A 27,743-nucleotide genomic window follows, 5' to 3' on the forward strand; every position below is an offset into this window, starting at 1 on the left:
GAGTTTGAGAGAGACGGCGGAAATCTGGTCTCTTTCCATTCGGAGAGTTGATTGGGCTGAGGAGGAGGAAAAAAAATGCTCCTGGCTAGCTCGCCAATAAAGAGTTTGATGTTTCTCTTTATTTGTAAGTAGGTTCGTTGTCAGATCTCCCAGGCAGGTGACGCGCAGAGCTTGATCGCGGCGTGGAGTCGAGCAAGTCGTGCTGTGAAACTCTGTGCGATGCTGAGCAGGTCTCTGCGAGCGGTGTGTCTGTCCGGGTCTGAGTCCGAGATGAGTCTGAGTCTCTCTGTCCCACGACAGCTGCTTTTATACCATTTTCAAGCGTGTGATATACGTCAGGGTGAGACGCACATCAAGGAGATCAAGGAATTGAAAGACATTAAAGCGGCGGTGCGCACCCTCCGTGGCTACAGAACAAGCAACCCACCCAGCAAAAGGCTCCCAAACACAAAATGGTCATCAGCACAAGTAAAAGTCTCCCAAACACAAAATGGTAATCGGCACAGCATGATTCAAAAAAGCAAAAACTGTGATTCGGATATTTTGTAGTCTAGGAGAGGACTTGCAGGCCCTGACGACCGGCCACTATAAAATATGAACCAAAATGTCAAATTCTCCTGTTATAAATAAGAGACATTAAAATCATTTTATTATTGCCAAACATTCATTCGAGTTATTTCAACAATCCTTGAATAAACAGTTGTTTTTGACTTCATTATATAATCTCAGTCATTTTTAGGCATTATTACCTTCGGGTGGAGTTCGTCGATTGGATGCATTCGCGACCTAATGTACTTCTTCTTTTCCTCTCGGCTTTTCCCTTCAAGGGGTCGCCACAGCAAATCAATGTCCTCCATCTGTAGCGCTTTGATCTGCATGTTTGTTTTGGCCCAGCTTTTACATCGGATGCCCTTCCTGACACAACCCTCTGTATTTATCCGGGCTTGGGATCGGCACAAGAAGACTTATGTCCCTTTGTGGCTACAGAACAAGCAACTCTATGAACTAAATAAAGACAAAGTTGCTTAGTAAAAGGCTCCCAAACGCAAAATGGTCATCGGCACAGCAACATTCAAAAAGCAAAACTACACTCACCACTTGATGACAACGCTCCGATCCCACCGCGAAATGGGCATCTCCCTCCCCACATTACATAGCTGTTAGATTTTATTGCTCATAGTGACGCGTTTTTATTTTTAGTAGTTCAAACCGTCGACCGGGAACTTAATGTATCATTGACGAGATGGAGTCCAAGACTACCCCCTTGTACCAATGCGTAAATTCTTCCCAGAGTGAGGTATGAATCATGAGAAATCGTTTACAATTGAAAACCAGTAAAAAATGTAAAGCAACGTTCTCTAAAGCAGTCATTCCCAAGCAGGTATCATGGCACAAAAGATCATTTGGGGTTCCATGGGAAATTACCCGGTATCCAATTATTCTTTTGTGCATAAATTATTTACCAACAACAAATATCATTTGAATCCATCTATGCGAGCAATAAAAAGTGACAGGCCCTTCCATTAGTTGGCAGATGGTACAACAATTTTATTGCCATTCATACAACAGAATCTTTGTTTTAAGGTTTGACGTGAGATTAGTCTAGGCCAGGGGTGGGCAAACTTTTTGACTCACGGGCCGCATTGGGTTCTAAAATTTGACAGAGGGGCCGGGCCAGGAGCATTTGGAGGGAGTGTTTGGGCCGGAAATACTAAACCTAAAGCATTAAAGGACAACCGACGCCTCCGGACAAGTTATGTCCATAATTTATAAAATCACTTCAAAAGACTTTGACTGAGTGTATTTTACAAAGATTTCACAGCATATAGCTATAGTTTACGTTCTAAGACTTGCGCTGAATATTCACGAAGTCTTGTTTTCGAGTTGATGACGATCCCCATGTGACATCACGTTTGGACCGCCCCTGACCGAGAAAGCGACACACAATGCATTTTGGGTACTTTGTTTGGTCTGAAAACTTCGTGTTGATCCGTGTTGATGGCGAAATTAGAAGGAAAACACATAAATAACGCCATGGTGAATCGTTGTGTGTTGCACCAAGACAACTATTTGATATTCGCTGACGCAAATTCCCAGCTGACAAATCAGCCCATTTCCAACGGAGCTTGGGCGCAATCTTCTGCATTTTCTGGGTGCTACATTGCTGTCATTGACGGCTCGAATTGATATGGGAGGACTCCTTGAATCAATTGCAAACATTTCTGCTTTCCTCTTCAGAACTATTTGAATCATATTCATAACTAGATGAGTAACAAGAAAACATCTTCTCCGAATCTGAAGCCATTGTTTTGATTCTCGAGCAAGGCAAGACGTCTTGGCGTGACATCACAAACAAGGGGGTGGGACCTTCTGAAACTGGCCATTTCCGGATTCATTTTGAAGTCATTTTTATTGGTGTTTTTCATTTAACTAAAAATATCAGCCTGCCTGTTTTGGGTATTTTAGATGCTATAAAACGTTTTTCTGATGTCAGTGGGAAACACAAAAAAATGGTTGCCGGTTGTCCTTTAAACACAAAAAAATGGTGCCGGTTGTCCTTTAAATGTAGTGTGTACAAACCTCATAGCACAGTAAGAACCCAATTTATTAACTGTCTTTCAAATGTGAAAAATATCCCTGATCAGTTAATAAATTTGTCTCAAGGATTATGGCGTTTACATACTATTTCGCAGATACTTGGAGGAGGAAATGGAAATAGATTAAAATAACATATGCACTGTGATTCATCAAGATTGTGTCTGTTTTTAATAAGTTTTCATTGAAGGGGCAAAGTTAAAGAAATCAACATTTATTGAAAAATGGAATCACTTTCATCATTCAAAACATATTATTCCACAACGAAATATTCAAGCTCAATAATACCTACTTGTGTTAAATTCCGCCAAATCATAGATGGTTTGTCCTGACCGCGCGCTCAACAAACTCCTCACTGACGCCCTCGCCTTCACGCGCAAACAATACACGTGTACCGTCGCCGAGCACACAGACATAGGCTACCTGCAGTGAAATTTGCATACTCGGCACGGCAGCCAATCAGAAGCCTGCTTCTTTCTTCCGGACTTTCCCAAGCGTTATAAAGTCGTGCAATTGAATATAATTTTCCAAAATAGATGCACAGAACCTCAGCCCAGAAGAAAGATTCAAAAGAAGCTAACAACATATGTGACGCTACAAAACGTAAATTTACATTGAACCGTCACTGTAAAGTGTACGTGAGACTTATGAAAGGGGATTAGTGGCTCGTAGGAAGCAATGCAAACGTTGCATTGTGCACCACAGTGACAATCGACTACTGCAGCAAAATCTAGCCATGCACATTTACCGTAAATTAAGCAAGGTAGCTTTTGTAGTAGGTACATTATTGATTAAAAAAAACTTTATACTTTGTGACAATGTTTTTTCATGTGATTAGTTGTCTCATTGTGCTTCAAGTTGTGAAAAATGGGGCAGGCAACTTTTCAGTTATCGGCCCTGTTGTCCGCTAATTTTTTGTCATGAGTTTCAGACACTGTTTTTACTATAATTTGGGCAGGTTCGGCGGGCCGGATTACAAAGCTTAACGGGCCGTATGTGGCCCGCGGGCCGTAGTTTGCACATGACTGGTCTAGGCCCTAGACTCTAGGGCCTAGACTAATCTAGGGTAAAATAGGTGCCTTGGTTCAAGTTTGGAAACATTGCTTTACAGCAGGGGTTTTTGACTAAGAGAGCCATAAAAGTAAAATATTTAGAAATGTTCTTCAGCGAGAGCCACGCGCGTGCGCACACACACACGGGCGCACACACACACACACACACACACACGGCACAGGCGCGCACACGCACACACACACGGGCGTGCGCGCGCACACAAGCAAACACGCGCGGTCACTTTTCAACAAAATATCAGAATGGATTATTTAAACTAACTTTGTGATAGTACTCACCGTTAACATTAATGTTTTTCCGTTCCTCGTGATGAGTAAAAATCCAGGTAAACGATCGGAATGAAATTTAACTTGCCTTTCCGGAGGCGGAGTTACTGCTAGCTAGCCTGCGCACGGCTCATAAGCTTCCACACTTGCTTTCTGCAATCTACTTCTCGCAGCAGTATGTTGATGCTAACGTTAACACGGGGCTTGTTAAAATGTCACTGACATTCGACTGTTTCATCGATGGTGTTGTTTCATTGCAAATTCGAATCCCAACATTTTCTCTCCTCAAAGGCTAATGAATCCTTCGGTGAATTCAAGCTGAAGTGCACTCGTGGGGCTCATTTAAAGGGGCGTTTACCTGTTTCGACTGACGGCCAGTGTCATCCAATCAAAATTGCGCTTTCCGCCAACTGCAGCCCCAACGGGAAATCAACGGCGAAAAAAACGAGAATATGTATATAGTTTTATCGGCGAGCCATATGCAATCATCAAAAGAGCCATATATGGCTCGCGAGCCATAGGTTCCCGACCCCTGCTTTACAGTATACACAAAAGAACAAAGCTGGATCAAAGAGCAAGCAGCATTTTGTTAGGCTAGATTAATATACAGATACTTGAAGAGTTTAAAGAATCAGAATCAGAATCATCTTTATTGCCAAGTATGTAGAACACACAAGGAATTTGTTTCTGGTAGAACACGCTGCACTAGTATCGTCGTCAAAAAAAAAACTGCTAAGTGGCACTATACAGTTCCATTTTGGCTACTGTGGAAAGAGTTCAAAGAGTTAATGGCTTGGGGGAAGAAGCTGTTTAAATGTCTGCTGGATTTGGTGCGCATGGATCGGTAGCGCCTGCCTGAGGGGAGTAGCTGGAAAAGGTGGTGTGCAGGGTGTGGAGGGTCCAGTAGGATTTTCCACGCCCTAGTTTGGATGGAGTAAAGATGGAGTAGAAGCCATTTTTGGCTGCAGAACTGGACTCTGAATACGTACCGCTATTATTAATACTTATTATTTTGGATGGCCCGAGAAAATGTATCAACGGGCTAATCACATTTCTAAGTTTTGCGCTCATCGTCAATTGTCAATTTTATAAAATATATATTTTCTTCATGCTTGATTTATTTTTTTCGTTATTTGTGACAAAATATTTTGTTTGGTATTTTCTAAAATTACTTCACAGTTGACCTTTACGTGGGCACATGCAATTGGGGTTAGGCTGCTGAGAAATGATCTTCTAGTTGCTGGACTACACATTGTTTAATGCACTGTGAACTTGATGTGCTGTGTTTTCTTTGGTTGCAAATCCTTATAATGGCAGTTTTCACTCCAAATAACTTGGCTGCTGTTACGCAATGTAGGTATGTTGTTGTGTGTCTATGTTCAAGTCTCATTGCTGCTGTCAGCAGAAGTGGCCTTCATGCACAAATCTCTCCAGAACCTTGCCTGCGGTTTTTAATGGCTTTACTTTTAATTAATTCAGAAGCATGTGTCATTCATTCATTCATTTTCCGAACCACTTTATCCTCACTAGGGTCATGCTTGAGTCTGTCCGAGCTGTCTTTTGGTAGTAAACATTTGTTAGCACACATACATCTGCATGTGAATATGAATGAATGATCAGGTGATAGGCCACGACCATTCTAGCACAGTCTAGCTGATTATCGCTTCCTCCTTCTCTGTCACCCCTTGCCAGGTACGTAATGACAACTAATGGTGTGCTGCTGTCAGCCGAAATCCTCCTATAGAACCCATCGCTCCTGAAGGCTAAAGTGGCTACTCATCATTCCAAGCCAGCTCTATGGCTGGATCACTCTCTCTCTCGCTCTGTCATTCCCCATAGTCAGGGTTTGACTATGGAAAGCCACTGCCAGGCCTTACTGGTAACATCTGTGTACATACACACTAAACTATCAAACTATAGCCCAGCCAAAAGCCTTTACAATTCAACAGAAACGCCCCCCCCCCACTGCTGGTCCACGAACAACCTTTTTTTATAAATAATTCAAACATATTTTATAAATATTCCAACATGAACATTTACCAGCGGCCAATATTGCATTCACACAAAACTGTTGGTGAATTAAAAATATTAGTAAAATATTAATTGATGAAAAGGTTTCTTCTGCCGTCATCTGTTTGAAGGTGTCAGACGTTTCGCTTCTTATCCAGGAAACTTCGTCAGCAAACTAAATACTTACTGGTAGTTTAGGCCCTATATATATATCCCTACTGTCCAGACATGGTGGTGCCGGACTCTGCTATGATAGGTCCCTTCTCTCAGGTTGGGAGCAGAGGACTACTCCCTGACGCTCCACTGATTGTTCCGATTGTTCTAACGACTGGCCTGGTTGCCCCACTTCCTCTGGTATCACCTCATCAGTATTACTAATCCTATGTTGCCTGAGTAGGCTGTTGTACGAACGATCCAAATTGATCATCACCCCACCATATCGTTTTAATGAAGGATTTAGCTGTTTTATGAAAATCGCTTCTTTTACTCCCCTTTCAAACCATTTATGTTCTTTCGCTAAGATTTTGACCTCATTGTCGTCAAATGAGTAGTTGCTAGCTTTTAAGTGCATATGTAATGCCGATTGAGGCCCACCCACGAGTATTATCCCTGCGACGTTGATAAAGTCTTTTTTTGAGAAAAGCTGACAGATGACGGCTGATGAAACCTTTTCATCGATGGACCACTCCTGTACGACTGAGAGTTTACACAGACGTAAAATATTCATTATCTTCTGGACCGCTTCATCCTCATGAGAGTCTCGGGTGTGCTGGAGCCTATCCCAGCTATCTTCGGACACTCTGCTGAGGACACCTTTAATTGGTTGCTCTCACACTCGCACCAAGGCTTAATTTGGAATGTTCAATCAGCTTGCCATACATGTTTTGGGCATGTGAGAGAAAACTGGCCCCGGGAGAACATGCAAACTCCACACAGAGAGGTTGGAGGGGGATTTGAACTCACGACCCATGCACTGTGAAGTCAACGTGCTAACCACTGGACTACCAAGCTGTCTATTTTATGTTTTTTTTTTTTATTCCTCTTTCCATATACCATATTTTCCGGTGTATAAGGCACACCGCCAATGAATGGTGTATTTTCAAACCTTACCATATATAAGGCGCACCAGACTATAAGGCGCATTTTCAATGAATGACATGTTTAAAAAGGTTTCCATATATAAGGCACACCACATAAGGCCACTACAGTAGTTGCTGCGGTCATGTTTTAAATATCCCAGCATGGACCACGCACTACTTCTACAGGGGGAAATGGAGTCAGTGGGTGCTGATAGGAGTTGAGAGACATTTTGTGGCTCAATATTACTTCACATATAAGATGCACCTCAGTATAAGGCACAGGGTCATCAGGGTCAGGCTTTTGGGTGTGCCTTATACACCGGAAAAAACTGTAGTCCTAAAAACAAAAGCTGGTGGCCAAATATGATAGTACATGAAAAAAATCACAACTAATTAAGATACCATATATATATATATATATATATATATATATATATATATATATATATATATATATATATATATATATACAGTAAAGTCTCGTTATATCGATATTCAAGGGAGTCCGAAAAAATATCGATATAACCGGGACTATCGATATATCCGACCCTGTTTGCATGTAATTTTCTCCGTGCGTGCATAGAAATAGTATCGACATAACCGGGACTATCGATATATCCGATATCGATATAACGAGACTTTACTGTGTATATATATATATATATATGTATATATATGTGTGTGTGTGTGTGTGTGTGTGTGTGTGTGTGTGTGTGTGTGTGTGTGTGTGTGTGTGTGTGTGTGTGTATATATGTGTGTGTGTATACAGTGAGACCTCAACTTACGAACTTAATTGGTTCCCAGACAGTGTGTAAGGCGAAAACTGTTTATCTCAAAACACAATTTCCCATAGGAAACCATTAAAATGGGAATAATCCGTTCCCGGGTTTCCATAAAATATACTTTTCAACTAAATAAGCCTTAAAACTACACACGACATACCTTATTCTATGTATAATAAATGTGCTATTGTATTGTAATGAAAGAAATACACTGAAGTGTATCATAAAGTCACTTTATTTACATTTGTGATGTTCATTTATGGCTTGATGGAATGGCGATGGAGGTCGAAGGTCAAAGGGAATTGCTGTTTGGAAAGAGAGGCGCATTACATGAGGACTGTAATTAAAGAAATAAACTGCTGTAAAATAAAGTTTTATTTACCTTTTTGATGGTCGTTGATGGCTTATGGAAGGAGAGTCACCTTCCATAAGGACTGTTGGTAACTTAAGCTCTGGTGCTGTTCGGTCGTGTGCTTGCGCCGAAGATCACTCCGCCAGCCGTGGTGGGTGTGTATTATGAAAATAGTGCTTATTATAAGGTTTAATTTTCATAAATTTGACGTTTGTAAGATGAAAATTTTGTAAGTTAAGGTGTTTGTAAGTTGAGGTCTCACTGTATATATATATATATATATATATATATATATATATATATATATATGTATATATATATATATGTATATATATATATATGTATATATATATATGTATATATGTATATATATATATGTATATATATATATGTATATATATATATATATATATATATATATATATATATGTGTATATATGTATATATATATATATATATATATATATGTGTGTGTGTGTGTGTGTGTGTGTGTGTGTGTGTGTGTGTGTATGTATATATATATATATATATATATATATATATATATATATATATATACAGTAAAGTCTCGTTATATCGATATCGGATATATCGATAGTCCCGGCTATATCGATACTATTTCTATGCACGCACGGAGAAAATTACATGCAAACAGGGTCGGATATATCGATAGTCCCGGTTATATCAATATTTTTTCGGACTCCCTTGAATATCGATATAACGAGACTTTACTGTATATCTCAAGGCTGTGACATCTGCCCTTTGCAAAACATCGACTATTTGAAGTTTTTGGCACTTGTGGCCATGCATGAGGTTGCTGAGTTTTAGAAATCGCCTGGCCCTCCCAAAAGTCATATGATGCTGATTCATTCAGACAGCAGACAGATGAAGTCTGTTAGAACAAGAAAAATCCCCAGCATTGTGCTCTTCCCATACCTGTTATTTCTTGACCGGCTGTCTTTTCGCCATTGTAGGCTCTGCCGGTCTATGTTATGGTTTCTGTCTGGCAAGGTTTCGGGCCATCTTTAGGAAGCCTTTCAATGAGAGTTGACAAGTTAAGTCCCTGAGGCATACACTCTTGCTCGCCCCTGTCAAATAGAGGATTGAAATACATGGTACACATTTTTTTCATAGAAGTGCTTTTACAAATTCGACAAAAACGATCTTTATGTATGTATTTGACTGGTATCTTGATTTTTGGAGAAGTCTGAGGTGAAGCTTTCAAAACCAGCCCCCCGCCTTGCTTTGTTCCTCACACATTATAAAAATTACTTCTTAGTTAATTGAAGGAGCTAGGATATGCATTACAGCGAATGGAAGAGAGAAATGGAGAAGTTGCATTGTAGACATCTGGGACATCCAATGTGATGTTTGAACAGATTTGACTGTGCACTCTCGAGGAGGAGGCTCTGTGGTGGAGGAGCAGGGAAATCATTGGGCCACATGCTAATCTCTCTTGATAGTTTATGTAACTCGCTGTGTCACATGATCACACGTCACTACTCACCCAGCTTCTGTCTGGTAATTTACCCACAGCCATTCAAACACAAATAAATGAAGGAGGGAAATGGGGATAACACACACAGGAACTCATGGCAACCTCGTCGTGTATTTTGTAATACTTGTGCAGTTGTTACCCCTAATACATCTGTAAGGGAGCTCGTTTGGACCCTACTGCCAAATTTGACAAGGCACAAGGATTTTTAGGTAAACAAAGAGGCTCGGGGACACACTCTTCCACTTTGGATTCTAAATGTTCCTCCAGACCGAAGACGCCATGAAAGTGCGCGATGTTCGTGTTCAGGGTCATGACGAGATGGCAATGAAGCTTTTGTTCTGGGAGTTGGAGCAGCATCTCAAAAGGTAAAACTAAAGAATAAAGAAGGTCTACAGTAGCGCTGCCTGGCCAATCACCACAAGAGGTGAACACAAAAGGCTCCAAGGCCGCATTGTGTGTATGAATGTTGAAAGATGTTCTTACTGGACACCAATTTTCACTGCTTACATTGTGATGTGTCTGCAGTGAATACAAAATGGTGTCCAGAAAAAAAACATATTTCCACCAGCCATGATGCTCTGTGAAGGTGTGAATAATTTAACTCATTTTTGTCAGAGCTAAGCTTGCCATATTTAGCTTTCTTTTTTTTTAGGGGGTGGGGGGGCTCGGGAAGGCGGTGGAGATTGCTTTAACCACTGTGCTGCCCTCATCTTACTCCATCTGGTTTCACATGTAGTCGCCTAGACACCACAGGACAGGAAGACAAGTTGCATTCAATTAGTCCTTTTTCCAAGAGAGACCGAAGTTGGATTGGACTGTCAAGAACATGCTTTTTTATTGAGTACTCCTACCTTAATGTGCACATAGAGATTAAATGTACACCCATTTTCTTTAAAGCGTGACATACATGAACATGCAGCCATGCTTTGAAAACGTATTTCAGGTCCTGGACTCAAAATGACAGACATGCACAGTATAAGGATTATTATAGGCATGATTTTTTTCATGTTCTTCCTAAAGAGTATTTATTTCAGTGTCTGCTGCATCATGCAAAACAACATGATTTTTGATCGACCCATTTGGACCAAAGTCCATTCTGATCTCCCACCAAAAAAATCCATGTTATCGGTTGTCAGTTGTGTGATTGATCTTATTCTCATTTACTGGTTCGTGACTTTTAATTTTTGCAAATAGTAGTCATTTTAATTCTACTAAAATATAATATTTGGTTATGAAAATAAAAGCAATCCATATCTACAAATGTATGTGTGGATTTTAATGTTTTTTTCTTAATTTTTTTATGTACATTATATGTAATCGAACCATCTTGTGTCGCGACACTGGCTGCTGGTTGAATGCATTTTTCAGATGGGTAGCTTCATCGCTTTTCTTCACGAATAGCTCATTCAAGTCGGCCACTCTATTTGGGCTTGTATAATTGGCTTTACTTCTCGATCATTCAAAAAAATGCGGAAGAGCTCTGAGAGACTTTTGATAAGCTGGTTAGCTTAAGTTCTCTCCAAGAATTAGATCATGGTTGACAGCATCAAAACAATCACTCAGTGGCTAAATTTAAACATCGTGTGTGCCTAATAGACATGGCAAGTGTCTCTACCCTATAACATACACTGTGAGACTAATAAAGGTGTCGTGCGGCGATACAGCAAGCAGGTGGAAAGTTGATAAAAGTTCACTCAGCCAGATGCAGGAAGGGTATTGTGAGTTTTCTTTATTTGAAGTTGATATCAGTTTTCGGCAGGCCCCAGGTAACACCGCTCTCCAGGTTGTCCTTTGTCCCTCTTCTTCCTCCTCCAAGAGACTGGCTCAGTCTGGCTTTAAAGGTGCTTCACCTGAGCTTCTGGCCAATCAGGTCCCAGCGGCAATTGGCCATTCCCAGGTGGTTGCAATCACCTTCTCAATCAGTCTAAATCAATTAGTGGTCGCCCAACTCTACTGTTTTGGATGGGGAGAAATGCGCACCTTTCTCCCATCCAAAATCCAGAACACACAAAATTATTTAACATTTCTTTTGGCATCATGACATCATTCACACCCTCTCCTCAGAGTTCAGACATTCTTGTCAAATAATCAGCAATAACATTTGTTGTCAGGGCAGAGAATGTCATATGTGACAGGTCCTATTCTCCTAGTCACAGCGTATGGGCCCTGCCACTTTGCCAGTAGCTTACTTGATCCCATATGCAACAATATTAACACCTTCTGTCCAGGGTGCCAATCTCTCCCTGATAAATTCTTGCCGTTATTCTCGCTGGAGATCCTCTTCCAGCTCCTGACGTTCTGCATCTTCCGTTTCTTTCTGGAATTCTGGGTTCAGAAACCATGGGAATTGCAGCTTGTCTTAGATGATGAAACTGTGGAGGTTGGGCATGTTAAGTAACCCAACTTGGGAGTTTCTTGTGCGGGACGAAGGTTCGTTGGCCTGGCTGTTCGAGAGTCAGCGCCCCGGGGCTGCGGTCCCAGAGGGGGATAATGTTAACTAGATCGACTGTCAAATGTCCATTCTTACTTGTTGGGTGCATCTGATCTCTAGATCTGTTCGATCAACATCACCTCTTGTCTGAGTCTTAGGCTTCACCACTGGTTCCATCTCACTCTGCTCAGTTCCATCCTTGGCTTGGCAACTGTCAGACGCCTCATGGAAAAGAAGAACGGCATCTTCTTGGGGCAACTCAAGCTTCTGGTTTCCTTGATCCCCTTCAGAACTCTTCAGTCCAGTTTGGTTGGCCCGTGCTACACAACTTCTTACTCGTCCCACCTTCTCCATCTCGGCTTCCTTCTATCTTTTCCACTTCAGCAAGGCGTAACGATCCCACCTTCTTCATGCAGGGTGAAACGATCCCGCCGCTGCCACCAATTGTCGTGCGGCGAGACAGCAAGCAGGTGGAAAGAGGATAAAAGTTCACTCAGCCAGATGCAGGAAGGGTATTGTGAGTTTTCTTTATTTGAAGTTGATATCAGTTTTCGGCAGGCCCCAGGTAACACCGCTCTCCAGGTTGTCCTTTGTCCCTCTTCTTCCTCCTCCAAGAGACTGGCTCAGTCTGGCTTTAAAGGTGCTTCACCTGAGCTTCTGGCCAATCAGGTCCCAGCGGCAATTGGCCATTCCCAGGTGGTTGCAATCACCTTCTCAATCAGTCTAAATCAATTAGTGGTCGCCCAACTCTACTGTTTTGGATGGGGAGAAATGCGCACCTTTCTCCCATCCAAAATCCAGAACACACAAAATTATTTAACATTTCTTTTGGCATCATGACAAAAGGCATATCCAATCCAATCCAATCCATACAGTCCCTGACAAAAGTCATTGCCTATCCAAGTTGTAGGAACAACAAATAACTTGACTTGTAGTTGATCTATTGGAATCAGAAATGGCTTATATGAAAGGCAAAGCCCTCTAGGTTTTGCCTATTATACCAAAATTAAGTTTTGTATCATTCATTGAGTTTTATTATTTAATGAGGACAGCAAGGTCAGATTTTGCTTGGACAAAAGTCTTGTGGCATATAAGAATAATATAGAAATTATATATTTCATTTTGAATACACAAATATGCTATAATAACGTCAGAACATAGTCATGATGCCTGAGAAAAAGAATTAATATTGTGTATTGCTCCCGTGAGCGTGGAGGACTCCATCCATACGTCTCGGCAATGATCATCAAGAGCCTGAAGACCAAGTCTGCCACTGAGGTGGCAGACATCTTTAATGTGTCCAAACGTCAAGTGGAGAGGATTAGACAAAGATTTGAAGAAACCGGTGACGTTCATGACAAGCCCAGGTCAGGCAGACCCCATAAAACAACTGTTCGTGGGGACCGTCTGTTGCTTCGCCAGTCCAAGGCCAGCCCTTTTTCAACTGCAGCGGAGAAACCCCTGTATCTCAAGAACAGTTTGTCTAATTCTCTCACGCAGTGGTCTCCATGGCCGAGTTAGTGCTCAGAAACCAGCATTAAACAGAAGACAACGAAACAATCGTGTTGCATTTGCTAAGGCCCACAGCTTGCAGAAAGGATGGGCAGTGGAAAAGTGGCAGAAGGTTGATTTTTCTGATGAATCGTTCATTGAACTGCATCCCAATCGCCGCAAATACTGCAGAAGACCTGCTGGAACCCGCACGGACCCAAGATTGACCCAGACAACAGTCAAGTTTGGTGGAGGAAATATCATGGTTTGGGATTACATCCTGTATGGGGTTGTGCGTGAAGTATCAAGAAATTCTTGCTGCCCATTACATCCCAAACCGCATGAAAGGGCAAATTCTGCAGCAGGATGGTGCTCCTTCACATATTTCAGCCTCCGCATCAACGTTCCTGAAAGCAAAGAAGGACAAGGTGCTCCAGAATTGGCCAGCCCAGTCACCAGACATGAACGTGATTGAACATGTCTGGGGTAAGATGAAGGAGGATGCTTGGAAGATGAAAGCGAAGAATCTTGATGAACTCTGGGAGTCCTGCAAGACTGATTTCTTTGCCATTCCAGACGACTTCATCAATAAGTTAATTGAGTCATTGCCGAGACGTATGGATGCAGTCCTCCATGCTCATGGCAGCCATACACCATATTAATTCTTTTTCTAAGGCATCATGACTTTATGTTCTGACGTTATTGTAGCATTTTTATGTATTCAAAATGAAATATATGTATTCGACATTATTTTTGTATGCGACAAGACTTTTGTCCCAGCAAAGTCTGATCTTGCTGTCCTAATTAAATAATAAAACTCAATGATAAAAAACTTTATTTTGGTATAATAAGCATAATCTAGAGGGCTTGGCCTTTCATATAAGCCATTTTTGATTCCAATAGATCACAGGTGTCAAAGTCAAGGCCCGCGGGCCAAATCCGGCCCGCCACATCATTTTTTTTCCGGCCCGCGAAAGCAAACAAACTTGTTAAATTCCATGATGATTGCTAAAATCTGAGCCAAAATTTCATATTTTTGGATGTCAACCAGTCATTATTCTTGACTTCAGATTTGAAAACGAGTTATTCATTAATTTGCTTTGTGCTCTGTATGTAATATTTGAAGGGATTTAAACATTCTAATGGGTTCCCCAAATTCATAACGGCCCTCGAGAGGAAACCATAACTACAATGTGGCCCGCGGCAAAAAATGACTTTGACACCGCTGCAATAGCTCAACTAAAAGTCAAGTTATTTGTTGGTCCTACAACTTGGATAATCGACAAGACTTGTCAGGGACTCTACACGTGAATTCCAGCATTTGCTCTGTGCTTGGACAGCACCAGGTAAATTGGGTAGGTCGAGTGATTGGCATGTGCATATATAAAAATTTGAAGATGTGGTTCATTGTGTGTGGAGGGCTGGGTGTGAGCTGTTGGCACAATGTTCAAGTTAAAGTCGATTTTATTGTTAAATGTGCTCTATGGGCAACATAGAGTACAGATTAGATTTCTTTCCTCTCAACCACCAGAGAGAAGGGAGCTGCTTTTTTATACACGTTATTTGTAGCAGTTATAGATAAGAGGAGAGAATCAAAGTATTGCTTCATCAGTGAAGCAAAGACATCATGCCGAAAATGTGTACACATTTGCTGCGAGCCGAGTTTGAAAGCAAACAAGAATGTTGCGTCCATTGACAAAAAGAGATTCGCTCACATCTCCTGTCTTGTATAAATCCAAGTCGTGACTCCCAGTTGTCTCATGAGGCTACCAAAAGATTATCTACCATTGGTTTACAATATAGTATATTACAAATATACATGACACAATTGATCATTGTTATCATGTACTCTTGGTTGACTAAACTGACATTAACAGTGCACACCAGGATATTTGTTTGCAGCGCCTTTTCCCAATCATGGGACAGCTATTTGGAAGTAGTCATTTAGTTGTTGGAGAAAATGCAAGTCAGCTAGCTTCCTGGCTCCGTGCATCCCAACATAGTTGTATACAGATTGCAAATTGAGGGATCATAATTAATGTAATAAATTGGATTAACATTTGTTATAACAAGATGATCCGGCCAAAATTGTTCACAATTCTGGATTCATCAATCGCCAATTCAAATTTACAATTGATATGTTTGTTCCTTCTATATGTGAGCCATATTCAACAAAACAGCAGTACAATTAATGCCGGTGTGCCAACGACTGAGCTCACTTCACAAGCAGTGACATACAATTCCACACCGGGGCAATGCATGCTAATGCGAATCGCGTTACTTAAATTTCTGAAGCATCGAGCGTCTCCCTTCTTGATGCCATTGACACGACAAACCTAAATAGGCAATGGCCATCAAAATGCTTGATTGTGTTCATTTTATTCTTACTGTTTGTTTTGCAAAAAAATACGCAGTAAATAGATATTGTTTAAATATTTATTCCAAAAATAGAGAATGAAATATTGTGCTGACATCTGCTAAAATATTAGTTGGGGGCGTGTTTTGTCACCGGAGAGTCAAAGAGATTGCCTTTTTTCTCCCTTTCAGTCTCATCCGGTTCTTCCCGGTTTCATCCACCTCATTTTGTGATACTCGAATATTCTATGCAAATATGTCAGCTGAGCGGCAGGTGGGGGCGTTTCTGAACATATTAGGCAAATGCGAAGTGCCTCGTCCAATCTGGGACCAGTCCTCCTAGTTACGTCACGGACGACATCACGCGAGCCTGTTCTGAGCTGCGGGCGTCGTCTTGTGTGCTGAATCAAGCTCTGCTGACCTTGAGTTGTGCGTTCGTGTTGTTCGGTCCTCAATCCGAACGTCTCGCGTGAATGTGTCCCTGGGAGCTGATCGCGCAGTGTCCGTATCGGGTCACGGCGGACTCCTTTTGTCCTGAACTCAAGCTCCTATAACTAACGCACAAAGCGCCATGAATACGCCTTGCTACACGGTGGCGATGGATCTTGGCGTCTGCCAGCTCCGAAATATCTCCATCTCGTTCCTGTCGTCGTTATTAAGCGCAGAAAACTCGCACGTGAAGCTCGATAGCAGGTAAACTATCAGCTGTTGTTGGCTAACTGTTAAGCGTTGTTAAGCTGCCTCGTCTCACCTGCCTCCGCGGTGGATGCTCAACTTGCAGGGGAAATGGCCTCATGGGACACAGATGATACATGTTAATATTCGTTGTGGATATCTGCAATGCCTTCTTAACCCCAAATTAATATCCTTTCTTTTTTTTCCCAGTTCGTCGGGAGCCAGTGTTGTGGCCATCGACAACAAGATCGAACAGGCGATGGTGAGTTTTATTACCAGTCCTCCACTTGAAATACCATGCGTGATGAATACCCTTTTGTCACCGTCGGGAGCCCACTTGGAAACGACTGGCCGTTTCAAATGCCTTCAGGGGAATTTCTATCCCAAAATGGAGTCAGCTATGAAAACAATACCGTGCCAAAACAATGAATAGGCCCTGTACCTTTTATCATGTACCTCGCTTTCGCCTTGAACTGCGTAAGGTTGCAAACTACAATAGTACAATGTTACTCCGTGAACCACGGCGTTGAGGGTTGGACTTAACGTTGTATAACGGTTCAGTATCAGGTCTGGGAATTTGTAGATTACATTAATTTATTTTACATAATGCGAAGTGACTTTGCTGTTATGTTGTTGTCCTTACTCTCGGTTCTGTTGCTAGGCAAGACGATATACACAGTGGGTAAAAAAAAAAATCCAGACCGCTCATTGGCTGTTTTTTTTTTAATGGGCAGAACTCACACGTTATCGCATGTGAAATCTTATCGTCGAGTAATGCCCACTTAGGTGTGTAAAATACACAGTATTTGAAGTTTTATTCAGACAATACGGTGTGTGTAAATACACGATCGTTTACTGAGCTTTTTCAAGGACAACATGATAAAGTTAAAGACCTCATATTTGCTCAGTGTGATCACAGCAATGGGCCTTTATGGACTGGATCCATATCATTTTTAAGAAATTTAGCATAAATATTTGAATGAAAATAAGTCTGTAAAATCTCATTCACAAGTAGCATTGATTATTAATACACAATGCATCATGTACCGAATAAAATATTGACAACATTTTAAGACAGAACTGTAGTTTTGGATTGAATTTGCCTTTATTAGTCTCACAGTGGAGACATTTACATTTCACAGCAGCAAAGTGATGAAAGGAATGAAAGTAGAAAAACAAAATACATGAGCTGCTGGAAACGCAGCCACTCTCGGGGCGCCGTCTTGAAGTCAAAAGAACAAAAAAAAAACTAATTAACAAATAATATGACAGCATAGAGACAATATGACAAAACAAAGACACAGAGAGACATTCATTCTTCAGGACTTGCTGTACCCTCTTTGTGATGACATGACATTTTAATGAGAAAGCATGTCTGAAACATTTAGGTCTTTATTTTTTCAAGGAAGACTTTTGAGGTTGTGCAGACATATTACCGTGATTCATAACTTAGAAGAGTCTATAAAACATGACATTGCTTCTTCTATCCTTGTAATAATTATCCGCACTGCATTTAGTGAATGTTGCTGTGTCGATGACCATTTTGTGTTTGGGAGCCTTTTACTGAGCATCTTCATCTTTATTAAGTTCATAGAGTTGCTTGTTCTGTAGCCACAAGGGTACATAGGCCAGTGTCTTCTTGTGCCGGTCCCAAGCCCGGATAAATGCAGAGGGTTGTGTCAGGAAGGGCATCCGACGTAAAAGCTTGGCCAAAACAAACATGCGAATCAAACCTCTGAAGATGGAGGACAGTAATTCGCTGTTGCGAGCCCTTGAAGGGAAAAGCCGAAAGGAAGAAGACTCCATTTAGTCATTCCACAATATTCAGAGGGAAAATCCCCTAAGTCTCATAGAATCAATGTAAACATGTTTTATTCATAACATAGATCAAAATGAGATGTGCCCATGTTTATGTTTGAGAACCTTTGTGCTTTGTCAATTTTGTGCGAACGCCATTTAAAATGAAAAGGGAAGCACAAAGATTTTTGGTTGTTTTGGTATAAACACACTTATTATTCAAGTAGCTGTGCACTTAGTTGTTGGTATCCACCCACTAAACTTTGGCTATATAGATGCATACTTGTATTTTATGCAAATCTAAAACTAACACTTTGCATCACCTGCCAACCAGAGAGGAGTTAAGAATTAAATGGCTTCCGACGTTTGTGGGGAAGGAATTCCAAAGCATTTCGGAATCAAGAATCATACTGTGTTCTGACGCATTCTAAAGGACATCACACAGGTTGTTCTCAAAGTAATATTGAACACGTCACCAGAACGTTTGCAGATTGCTAGCATGCACAGTCAATGTAGCCATTGTAGCTAGTATTAGCTGTCTGTATTTGATAGATGGATGGTATTTCTCCAGGGCTTTAGTAATTTGTGTTGCAATAACACACCACAGAGGATAAGACGAACCTGGTCTCAGGACTGTGCAAACTCAGCTCCCATTCCTATAGAATTATGTGAGCAATCCAATGCTTCGTGAATTCGCTTCACACTAAGAGTATAATACATATTGATTTATATCGCGCTTTAACAACAGAGTAAGCATCAACATAGATCATAACTATCATAAATATTGGCACGTTGCATGGGGTGTTTTCCCAGAGTCAATCAGTTTTCAGCAATTTCAATTCAGTAAATAGATTAGCTCTGACTGTTGGCACGTATGAAATCTGGCATGGTCTTGATAGGTTTCATCATTCCATGCAGGCCTTTTAAAATGTGTGCCAAACTCGGCTGACGTGTGTCAGTGTTATAATACATTTGACTTTGTCTGTTTCAGGACCTGGTAAAGAGTCACCTGATGTACGCCGTGCGCGAGGAGGTAGAAGTCTTGAAGGAGCAGATCAAGGAGCTCATTGACCGCAACTCCCAACTAGAGCAGGAGAATACCCTGCTCAAAACGCTGGCCAGCCCAGAGCAAATGGCACAGTTCCAGGCGCAGGTCCACACTGCCTCCCCGCCCGCCACCTCCACAACGGTCGCCATCCCAAGTGCCGCTTGTACCCTCGCTCAATCCGTCTCGCACACCTCCGGCCCCTCAGCGTAGCCCGACGCACGCAGACTGACTCAACACGACTTTTGCTTACACTAAATGAGCAGGTGATGAGGAAGAGGAGTCGATGCTGTTGATCCAAGAATTTGCACATATTTATCCCTGAGAAGGATGCATCCAGTGGGACAAGTGCTGCACAAGGCGACAATCCTGCAACTAATTGAAAAATTGCCAAAAACAAATGAAGAAAAAAGTGGACATATCAGCTAGAATGTTTTCTCAACAATAAGTAAAACCACACACACTTCAACACAGATGCTGAAAAGATCACTGTGCCTGTGTGTGGCTTTGAAGCGATGTCAATTGTTCTAATGTTACAGGTAGAAGAATGAAAGTCTTTTTTGTTTGTTTGCTTTTGATTTTTTTCTCTCCTTGTCATATGTTGTAAATAAATGTATTTCTCATGCCCAGAAGCTGACGTTACATTAAAAGAAAAGGCCTTTCCAGAATGACAAATAACGAATGTGAGCAAATATTAAGACCAAGTCCCCATCTGGAATGGGGAGCGAGGGGGGAGCCCTTCGAAATAACATCTGCATGGATTGTGTTGCTTGGCTTTGGTGGAACAAACGAGATGTTTTCTTACATTCTCATTATTTCTTTTCACATTTCTTAGATCTGCAGTGGTCTGGACACAACATTGTTTGGCAGGCAAAAAAAAACATGTACATTTCTGTATAGTGTAAGTAAACATGTAAAATAATGAGAGGAAGAGAAACAGCAGATGCATTAGTATCTTGGTCACATGGTGTGAGCAGCAACATGCTTACCTTGCACCTTGCCCGGGCTGTTGTCTATTTTTAAAAGCTTGTGTTTTCAGGATCGAACGAGTTTGGTTATTTAAACTGACAAGGTGCAGCCAACAATGTAATCTTGAACCGCCACTGCGACATTCATTCTTACTGTAAACCTTTTTTTTTCTTTTCTGTTATATTGCACTTTTTTATGATTTAGTGTTTTGTTTTTGGACAGTAAAATACTTTTGGATGAACAGTAAATGAATTTTTCAACATTGGAAAAAAAACAACTTGATGTTTTTCCATGACATTCTCTGTTACGATTATATGTTCATGATGGTTTGTGCATGTTTCTGCAAGACTGGATGAGAAGTTGTAACATACCAGACCGCAATTGCACTTGAAAGCTGCACCCACAACTTTCATTAAAATCCTGAATACGTGTCCGGTGTTTTGTAGCCCTGCTTCTTTGTGATGGGTGGTTTGGGAGGAAGATCAACCTAGCAAATGTGACAATGATAGTTTACACTGCTGGAAGCTGTGCAGCTCTTGGTGCACATGAAGCTGTGTGCTCGGGTCTGGTCAGTAAGATCTTTCCGAAAAAATGGCTTTGTGTCAACTAAAGAGGAACATTTTAAAATAAAGAGCAATTGCAACTCAAATGTAACTGCTTTCCTTAATGAAAACCAGGTCAATTACATTTGTGAGGTCCTTGGTCTCACGTTAACCGGTCATGAACTATGTAGGCTACTATAGTTTACCTTTTGCCAGTTTGTGTTTTATAGTTCAATTTACAGTTTTGTAACATTGCTGAAGTGCCTGTTATTCAGCAAATATAGGCAATAAATACCATGTAGTCTTTGATGAAGTGTTGAAACAAGTATGAAAACTGAGAATAATTTAGTCCTGAATTGTTCAGATTTTGAACCTTGTCAATTGTCTGGACTTTTTGGACCTTGGCAAAATGGCTCGACATTTGGGATGGTTCCACCACTGGTCTGCGAGCCAGCTTGCTCAATAAAATGAGAACTAATTGCTAGCTCACATGCTGGCCCATGTCATGGCAATGGGGCCACCCAATTTTTAAAGGCTGCAGATTGGTGATGTGGCCATTCATTATGTTGTTTCATTTCATTCATTGTGTTGTTGCTTGGCATCCTCTCTGAATAACACAACCCAGCCAAAACTGTTCATCTTAAAATTGTTTTTTCCAACTCGATACATGAAAGGTCGCCTTATTGGGTGATCAATGAGTGCAGCTAGGGGAGGTTACAAAGAAACATAAAATGTGGCGCTTGCGAAATGCTCAAAATTTATTAGAATAAAAAGAGCCTTCTTACACAAGACAGATGAATACTGCAACAGGCAAGTATGGCACATTGTCAGCAGGAATGTCTGGATATATTCATGTGCGTAAACAGTCTCACGCAAACGTGCACACGTTCTCACAGTTTAGAGTCAAATGCGTTAACAAGACACAGCCGGCATGGTTTTAGACTGTCCATAGAAAAGCTGTCAGCACCACAGACTCCAACACTGCAATTGCGAATGACGGGCGGTGGTGGTGTTAAATGTACTCTCTGAGGCCTGGTGGCTTTCTCTCTGCCCTTTTTTGGTTGGGAGGGGTTGGAGGAGATCAGGTGTGTACCCTGGCCAGGCTCAGTGGGCACTTGAAGCAAGTCAAGGTGTTGTCTCTGTATCACATTCCCATACGAATACTTTGGATGATCTGAAATATGGCTGAGAGGACAACCAGTAAATCAAAGTCAAAGTCAGCTTTATTGTTAAATATGCTAATATGCATGACATACAGCAAAGATTAAATTACTGGCCTCTCTGACCCAGTGTGCCACTTATAATGTGACTAAAAAAGACAGACAATTGATCACAGACAATACATGTAAATTGTAAGTGTAAAATGAGGTAGTGTCATATGTAAAACGATGTAGTGCAGTAATGCAAAAAAAAACAAAAAAGGTTCAAGTGAGGTGCAGAAGAGAAAAAAAATCTTACAACTCATGAATATCGTATTTTCCGGTGTATAAGGCACACCCAACAGCCTTTATTTGCGCCTTATGCACAGGTGCACCTTATATGTGAAGCAATATTGAGCCACAACAGGTCTCGCAATGACTGTTAGCAGCCACTAACTTTATTTCCCCATGTATAATAAAGAGTGCGCAACCCCAATCTCAACTGTAGCGCCTTCAGTGATGTGCGGTGAGGTTCATGGCTGGTGAGGCACTGACGTCATCACAGTCATGAACATGAACTCTACAGAGTAGCTTAATCACCATTTGATTGACAACAGTTAACGTGTTTTGTTTAAAATGTCATGTCAGCATCCTTTATATAAACTGTAGCATAGAAAAAAGAATAAAAAAAATGTGATTATCGTGTTATCTTTACGAATAAATGAAGTCCATGTGCCGCTCCTTCTGAAGAAAGGCATCTCCATAACTTCTTTGTAGAAGCCTTCCTTATCTTTCTTCAGTTTTAAAAGTCTCTCTATTTCTTTCAATTTAGATATGTAATCCTCCATTCTGAAAATAAGGCCAAGAAACACGAAAAAATGACTGGATGGTTGCACTTAACTTGGTCATTGTTTACTGTAGCTCGCTCTCACTAATTCTATTATTCTGCAGCCAAGGAGGCGCAAGAAGAATCTGCAATCACCAGCGCCCCCTGTCATGAGGCAGGAGAACTGTGTGCCTCACCTATGCACACAGTTTTGATCAAAATAAAATAAAATAAACACTGTAGTACAGTGTTTATAATGTACAGTGACTCTTCTACATTATATACACCAGCAAGTGTAGAAATTTAGTTCATATACTAAAAGTTTTGGAACACTATAATAGCGATATGCAGATGGACAGCAATGCGGTCTCACTGCAGAGCAAGCCAGCACAGTAAGCATAGTGATTGCGCAATCCATGTTGAGGCTCAGCTGGCTGCTGCCTCACCGCTCGTCTCTACTTAGTATTTGAACGGTAAATGTGAAAATTCAGCGATTTTGAAAAAAAATCCCAAAATGCTGAAGTTAAATGGAAAAGAACTTCAAAGTACAAATCACTAAATAAATACAACTGTTTCATTTATTTTTTCTTTTAATATTTCCAAGATGACAGGTGAGGCACTGCCTCACCTGCCTCCCCTGACTGCGTCACTGAGCGCCTTATATTGTGATGTGTATTATATTTGGGAAACGTTATATATTTATAGATTATATTTGGAAAACTGTTTTCATTCATTGAAGGTGCGCCTTACATCTGGAAATGGTGTGAAAATACACCATTCATTGGGGGTACGCCGAGTACTCCTGTGCGCCTTATACACCGGATAATACGGTACTACATGAAATCTCCCTTGGTAATATACAGTAAAGTCTCGTTATATCGATATCGGATATATCGATAGTCCCGGTTATATCGATACTATTCCTATGCACGCACGGAGAAAATTACATGCAAACAGGGTCGGATATATCGATAGTCCCGGTTATATCGATATTTTTGCGGACTCCCTTGAATATCGATATAACGAGACTTTACTGTATTTCAAAACATACAGTGGATATAAAAAAACCTCCACATTGTTGTCCAAATTGTTTTGTGATATAAATAAATGAAATCAAGGTAAATCTTTTCAAAACTGTCACTTTTGCTCTAACCTGTATGTAGTACATACCTGATCCACACACAACAAACACAAAAAGGGCAAGCAACCAGGGGCCCACTGGATACTTTTCCTCCTGTGGTCGCTATGGGAAACGCACACACATGCACATTCACACACACAACAAGATAATTAGCACAGTAGAGGAAAGAGTAAAACATCTTTTAGAAGAAAATACTATTTCAAAGAGCTAATTACTCAGTTTTAGTCCTGGTTGATCTGTTCCAGTGTTCAGAAAGTCGATTTGATAGCCAAATAAAGTCCACTTAATAGTATGTGCTTTGTCCTCACTAGTAGGACGGATATGGCACATGATGTCTAACTACTGTCTATGACCTCTACTGTCTGACATTTCTGCACACTCATGACGTTGCCATACTTGTAGAACAATTGCATGTTAACAGTGAGGCAAAACTGTGGACTAGTAACTATCAGGCAAACGAGTATTACTAGTGTTAGTGGAGTACAGATTTCAAAGTGAAGATGGTGAAGCGGCATTTAGCTGTTATGATGCAAGTAAAAAAAGCGAAGTCAGACTCAAGTATAAATGCCTTTAAATCCAGGTTAAGAACTCTTTTTTTCCACAGTCCTCTGATAATAAAACATGACGGATATCTATTACCTCATCCACTGGTGAAAAGGACACTTTGATCCTCTCCCGTTTCATCTAGAATTGCTTCATGTCACAAAGAGGGTACAGGAAGTACTTAAGAATGAACGACTCTCTGTGTCAAACTAAAGTCTTACTGGTAGTTTAGTTTCCTGATGAAGTTTCTTGGATAAGAAGCGAAACGTCCGACACCTTCAAAGAAGTACAGATGACGGCTGAAGAAACCTTTTCATCGATGGACCACTCCTGTACGACTGAGAGCTTACACAGACGTATCTCTGCGTCTTTGTATTGTCATATTATTGGTTATCTGGGTTTTTTTTGTTCTTTTGACTTCAAGATGGTGCTGCAAGAGTGGCTGCCTTTCCAGCAGCTCTTGTATTTTGTTTTTCAACGTATTTATTTCCTTTCATCTTCCTTTCATAACTTTGCTGCTGTGAAATGTAAATTTCTCCACTGCGAGACTAAAAACGGTAAATCCAATCTAATTTCACTAGTGATGGGATGAAATGTGCAAGGGCTCCGAGGCTTGTGTCGCATAATCGGAGAGTCATTTAAACAAAACGTGTGGAGGAACGCTTCATTTGGGCCATACACGGAAATTATGACTGCTTTAACAAGTGGTTCAATTAGCAGGCAATGCAAATACAGTACAGAGTCTGGTATGAAGTGGCAACAATATGCAATGATGGCTATCGGTCATATCACATTTTGTGGATTGGATTGGTTGGATGTACCTTTATTCGTCTTGCAGTGGAGAAATTTACATTTCACAGCAGCAAAGTTATGACAGGAAGAGGAAAGGAAAGAAAGAAGTAGAAAAACAAAATACAGGAACTCCTGGAAAGGCAGCCACTCTCGCAGTGCCATATTGAAGTAAAACAAACAAAAAAAATCTGAATAACAAATAATATGAAATAAAAATAATTCTTCAGCACTTGCTGTACCCTTTTTTGACATGAAGCAGTTCTAGGATTTGAGCCTGCTGTTATACCTGACGTGTGTATCTGCGAGACTGAGCTAAGAAGTCACATTTCCCTTGTTTGGGAACACTTTGATTTTACTGTTTCTAATTACATAAAAAAGCACATATTCAGCAGTGTTAGCAGTCTATTTGAATTGAAATTAAGGCATTTAAATGTTGATTTAAATCTTGATAAATCCCCTTTGGAGGATCAAAATAAAATACAGTGAGACCTCAACTTACGAACTTAATTGGTTCCCAGACAGAGTGTGTAAGGCGAAAAGTGTGTATCTCAAAAAACAATTCCCATAAGAAACCAATAAAATGGGAATAATCCGTTCCCGGGTTTCCATAAAATATACTTTTCAACTAAATAAGCCTTAAAACTACACACAACATACCTTATTCTATGTATAATAAATGTGCTATTGTATTGTAATCAAAGAAATACACTGCATTGTATCATCTCATCTCATTTTCCGTACCGCTTATTCCTCATTAGGGTCGCGAGGTGATAGAGTGTTTATGGTGCATAAACACTCTATCATGGGGGTTGCTGGAGCCTATCTCAGCTGTCCTCGGGCACGAGACCCTGAATTGGTTGCCAGCCAATCGCAGGGCACACAAAGACATAAAACAGTCACTCTCACACTCACACCTAGGGACAATTTGGAGTGGTCAATCTGCCTGCCATGCATGTTTCTGGAGTGTGGGAGGAAACCGGAGGACCCGGAGAAAACCCACGCGGGTCCGGGGAGAACATGTAAGCTCCACACAGGGAGGCCGGACCGGGACGCGAACCGGCGATCTCTGCACTGCGAAGCCGGTGTGCTAACCACTCGACTACCGGGCCGCCTGCATTGTATCATAAAGTCACTTTATTTACATTTGTGATGGTCATTTAAGGCTTGATGGAATGGCGTTGGAGGTTGAAGGTCAAAGGGAATTGCTGTTTGGAAAGAGAGGCGCATTACATGAGGACTGTAATTAAAGAAATAAACTGTAATGTAAAATAAAGTTTTATTTACCTTTTTGATGGTCGTTGATGGCTTATGGAAGGAGAGTCACCTTCCATAAGGACTGTTGGTAACTTAACCTCTGATGCTGTTCAGTCGTGTGCTTCCGCCGAAGATCACTCCGCCAGCCGTGGTGGGTGTGTATTATGAAAATAGTGCATATTATAAGGTTTAATTTTCATAAATTTGACGTGTACAAGACGAAAAGTTTGTAAGATAAGGTGTTTGTAAGTTGAGGTCTCACTGTATTTGTTTGGAGGATGATTACTATCCATCCTTGTTCTCTTTCAGCCTCCTTCCAAGCCAGAGTTTGGAGGAGATGTGGAATAAATATTACTTTTATTATTGGAAACATGATTCTTGATATAGAACTAAGATGGGGAGTTCCTACGATGAACATGGCTCTTGTCTCATCCCCCTAAAGCAGCTGAAAGAAAATGACAATGCAGGACCAGGACATCACCTATTCCTGCTAATGTCATCATGCTGACAGTTAAATGGGCTCACCAGCGTCTTGGCCACATTTCCTCTCTGCGTGATGTTCTTGCTGTGTTTCTCGTTCGCCATTCGGATCCTCTGTTTGGCCACCATCTTCCGCAACGTCTGTAAATTTAAACCTCCCCTAACGACAAACAAACTGGTGTTGTTTTAAAATATGAGGTAATCCGGAATATGAAGGATGATAACACTGTTGTCCAGCTGTGTCAAGTATGGAAATGCTTGCCGGGATGTAACCGGAAACTGTTATTTTTTTGCTTTCAGAATAAGCGTTTATAATACCAGGGTGGCTTTGTATGAAGATATAGCCTTCATTTCAGTCACGCGCTTTGAAATAAAAAGTTTATTATATGCAACATTAATTTATATCTCTGTATTTCGAGTGTAAATTGAAGAAAAAAAATAAAAAACATTTTACTGCGGAATGTGTTGCGGGACTCACACCGTCATTTGAGTAACTTTCCAACAAAGTTCCACTGTTCAGTGGTCCTTAAGGATTTAAATTGGAAACACTATCGAAAACAGTTTTAATATGTAATATAACGATAAAGGGTTGTTTAACAGTATATATTAG

The 27,743-nt window shown here is 40.9% G+C and overlaps 2 protein-coding genes across 2 annotated transcripts in view; one reads left to right on the top strand and one right to left on the bottom strand.

Moving 5' to 3' along the window:
• The window catches only part of LOC148894725 (TSC22 domain family protein 1-like), a 39,947-nt gene extending 19,100 nt beyond the window's left edge, over positions 1 to 20,847 (top strand). Inside the window, exons 2-3 of the mRNA XM_089001920.1 lie at positions 16,816 to 16,867; positions 19,394 to 20,847. Of these exons, the coding sequence (XP_088858046.1) occupies positions 16,816 to 16,867; positions 19,394 to 19,660 (319 nt within the window). The 3' untranslated portion in view covers positions 19,661 to 20,847. The remainder of the gene's footprint in view (positions 1 to 16,815; positions 16,868 to 19,393) is intronic.
• An 852-nt stretch (positions 20,848 to 21,699) lies between these two features.
• Positions 21,700 to 27,365, bottom strand: serp2 (stress-associated endoplasmic reticulum protein family member 2). Its single transcript, XM_089002469.1, has 3 exons — positions 27,179 to 27,365; positions 24,094 to 24,166; positions 21,700 to 22,143 (listed from the first exon to the last, which is right to left on the bottom strand). Exons 1-3 carry the CDS (start codon positions 27,260 to 27,262, stop codon positions 22,103 to 22,105), a joined length of 198 nt encoding a protein of 65 aa, XP_088858595.1. The 5' UTR covers positions 27,263 to 27,365; the 3' UTR covers positions 21,700 to 22,102.
• Between the last annotated feature and the right edge of the window lie 378 nt (positions 27,366 to 27,743).

This window comes from Hippocampus bargibanti, linkage group LG08 (assembly GCF_051943395.1).
Source record: "Hippocampus bargibanti isolate YZ-2025 linkage group LG08, ASM5194339v1, whole genome shotgun sequence".
In the NCBI taxonomy this organism is placed as follows: domain Eukaryota; kingdom Metazoa; phylum Chordata; class Actinopteri; order Syngnathiformes; family Syngnathidae; genus Hippocampus; species Hippocampus bargibanti.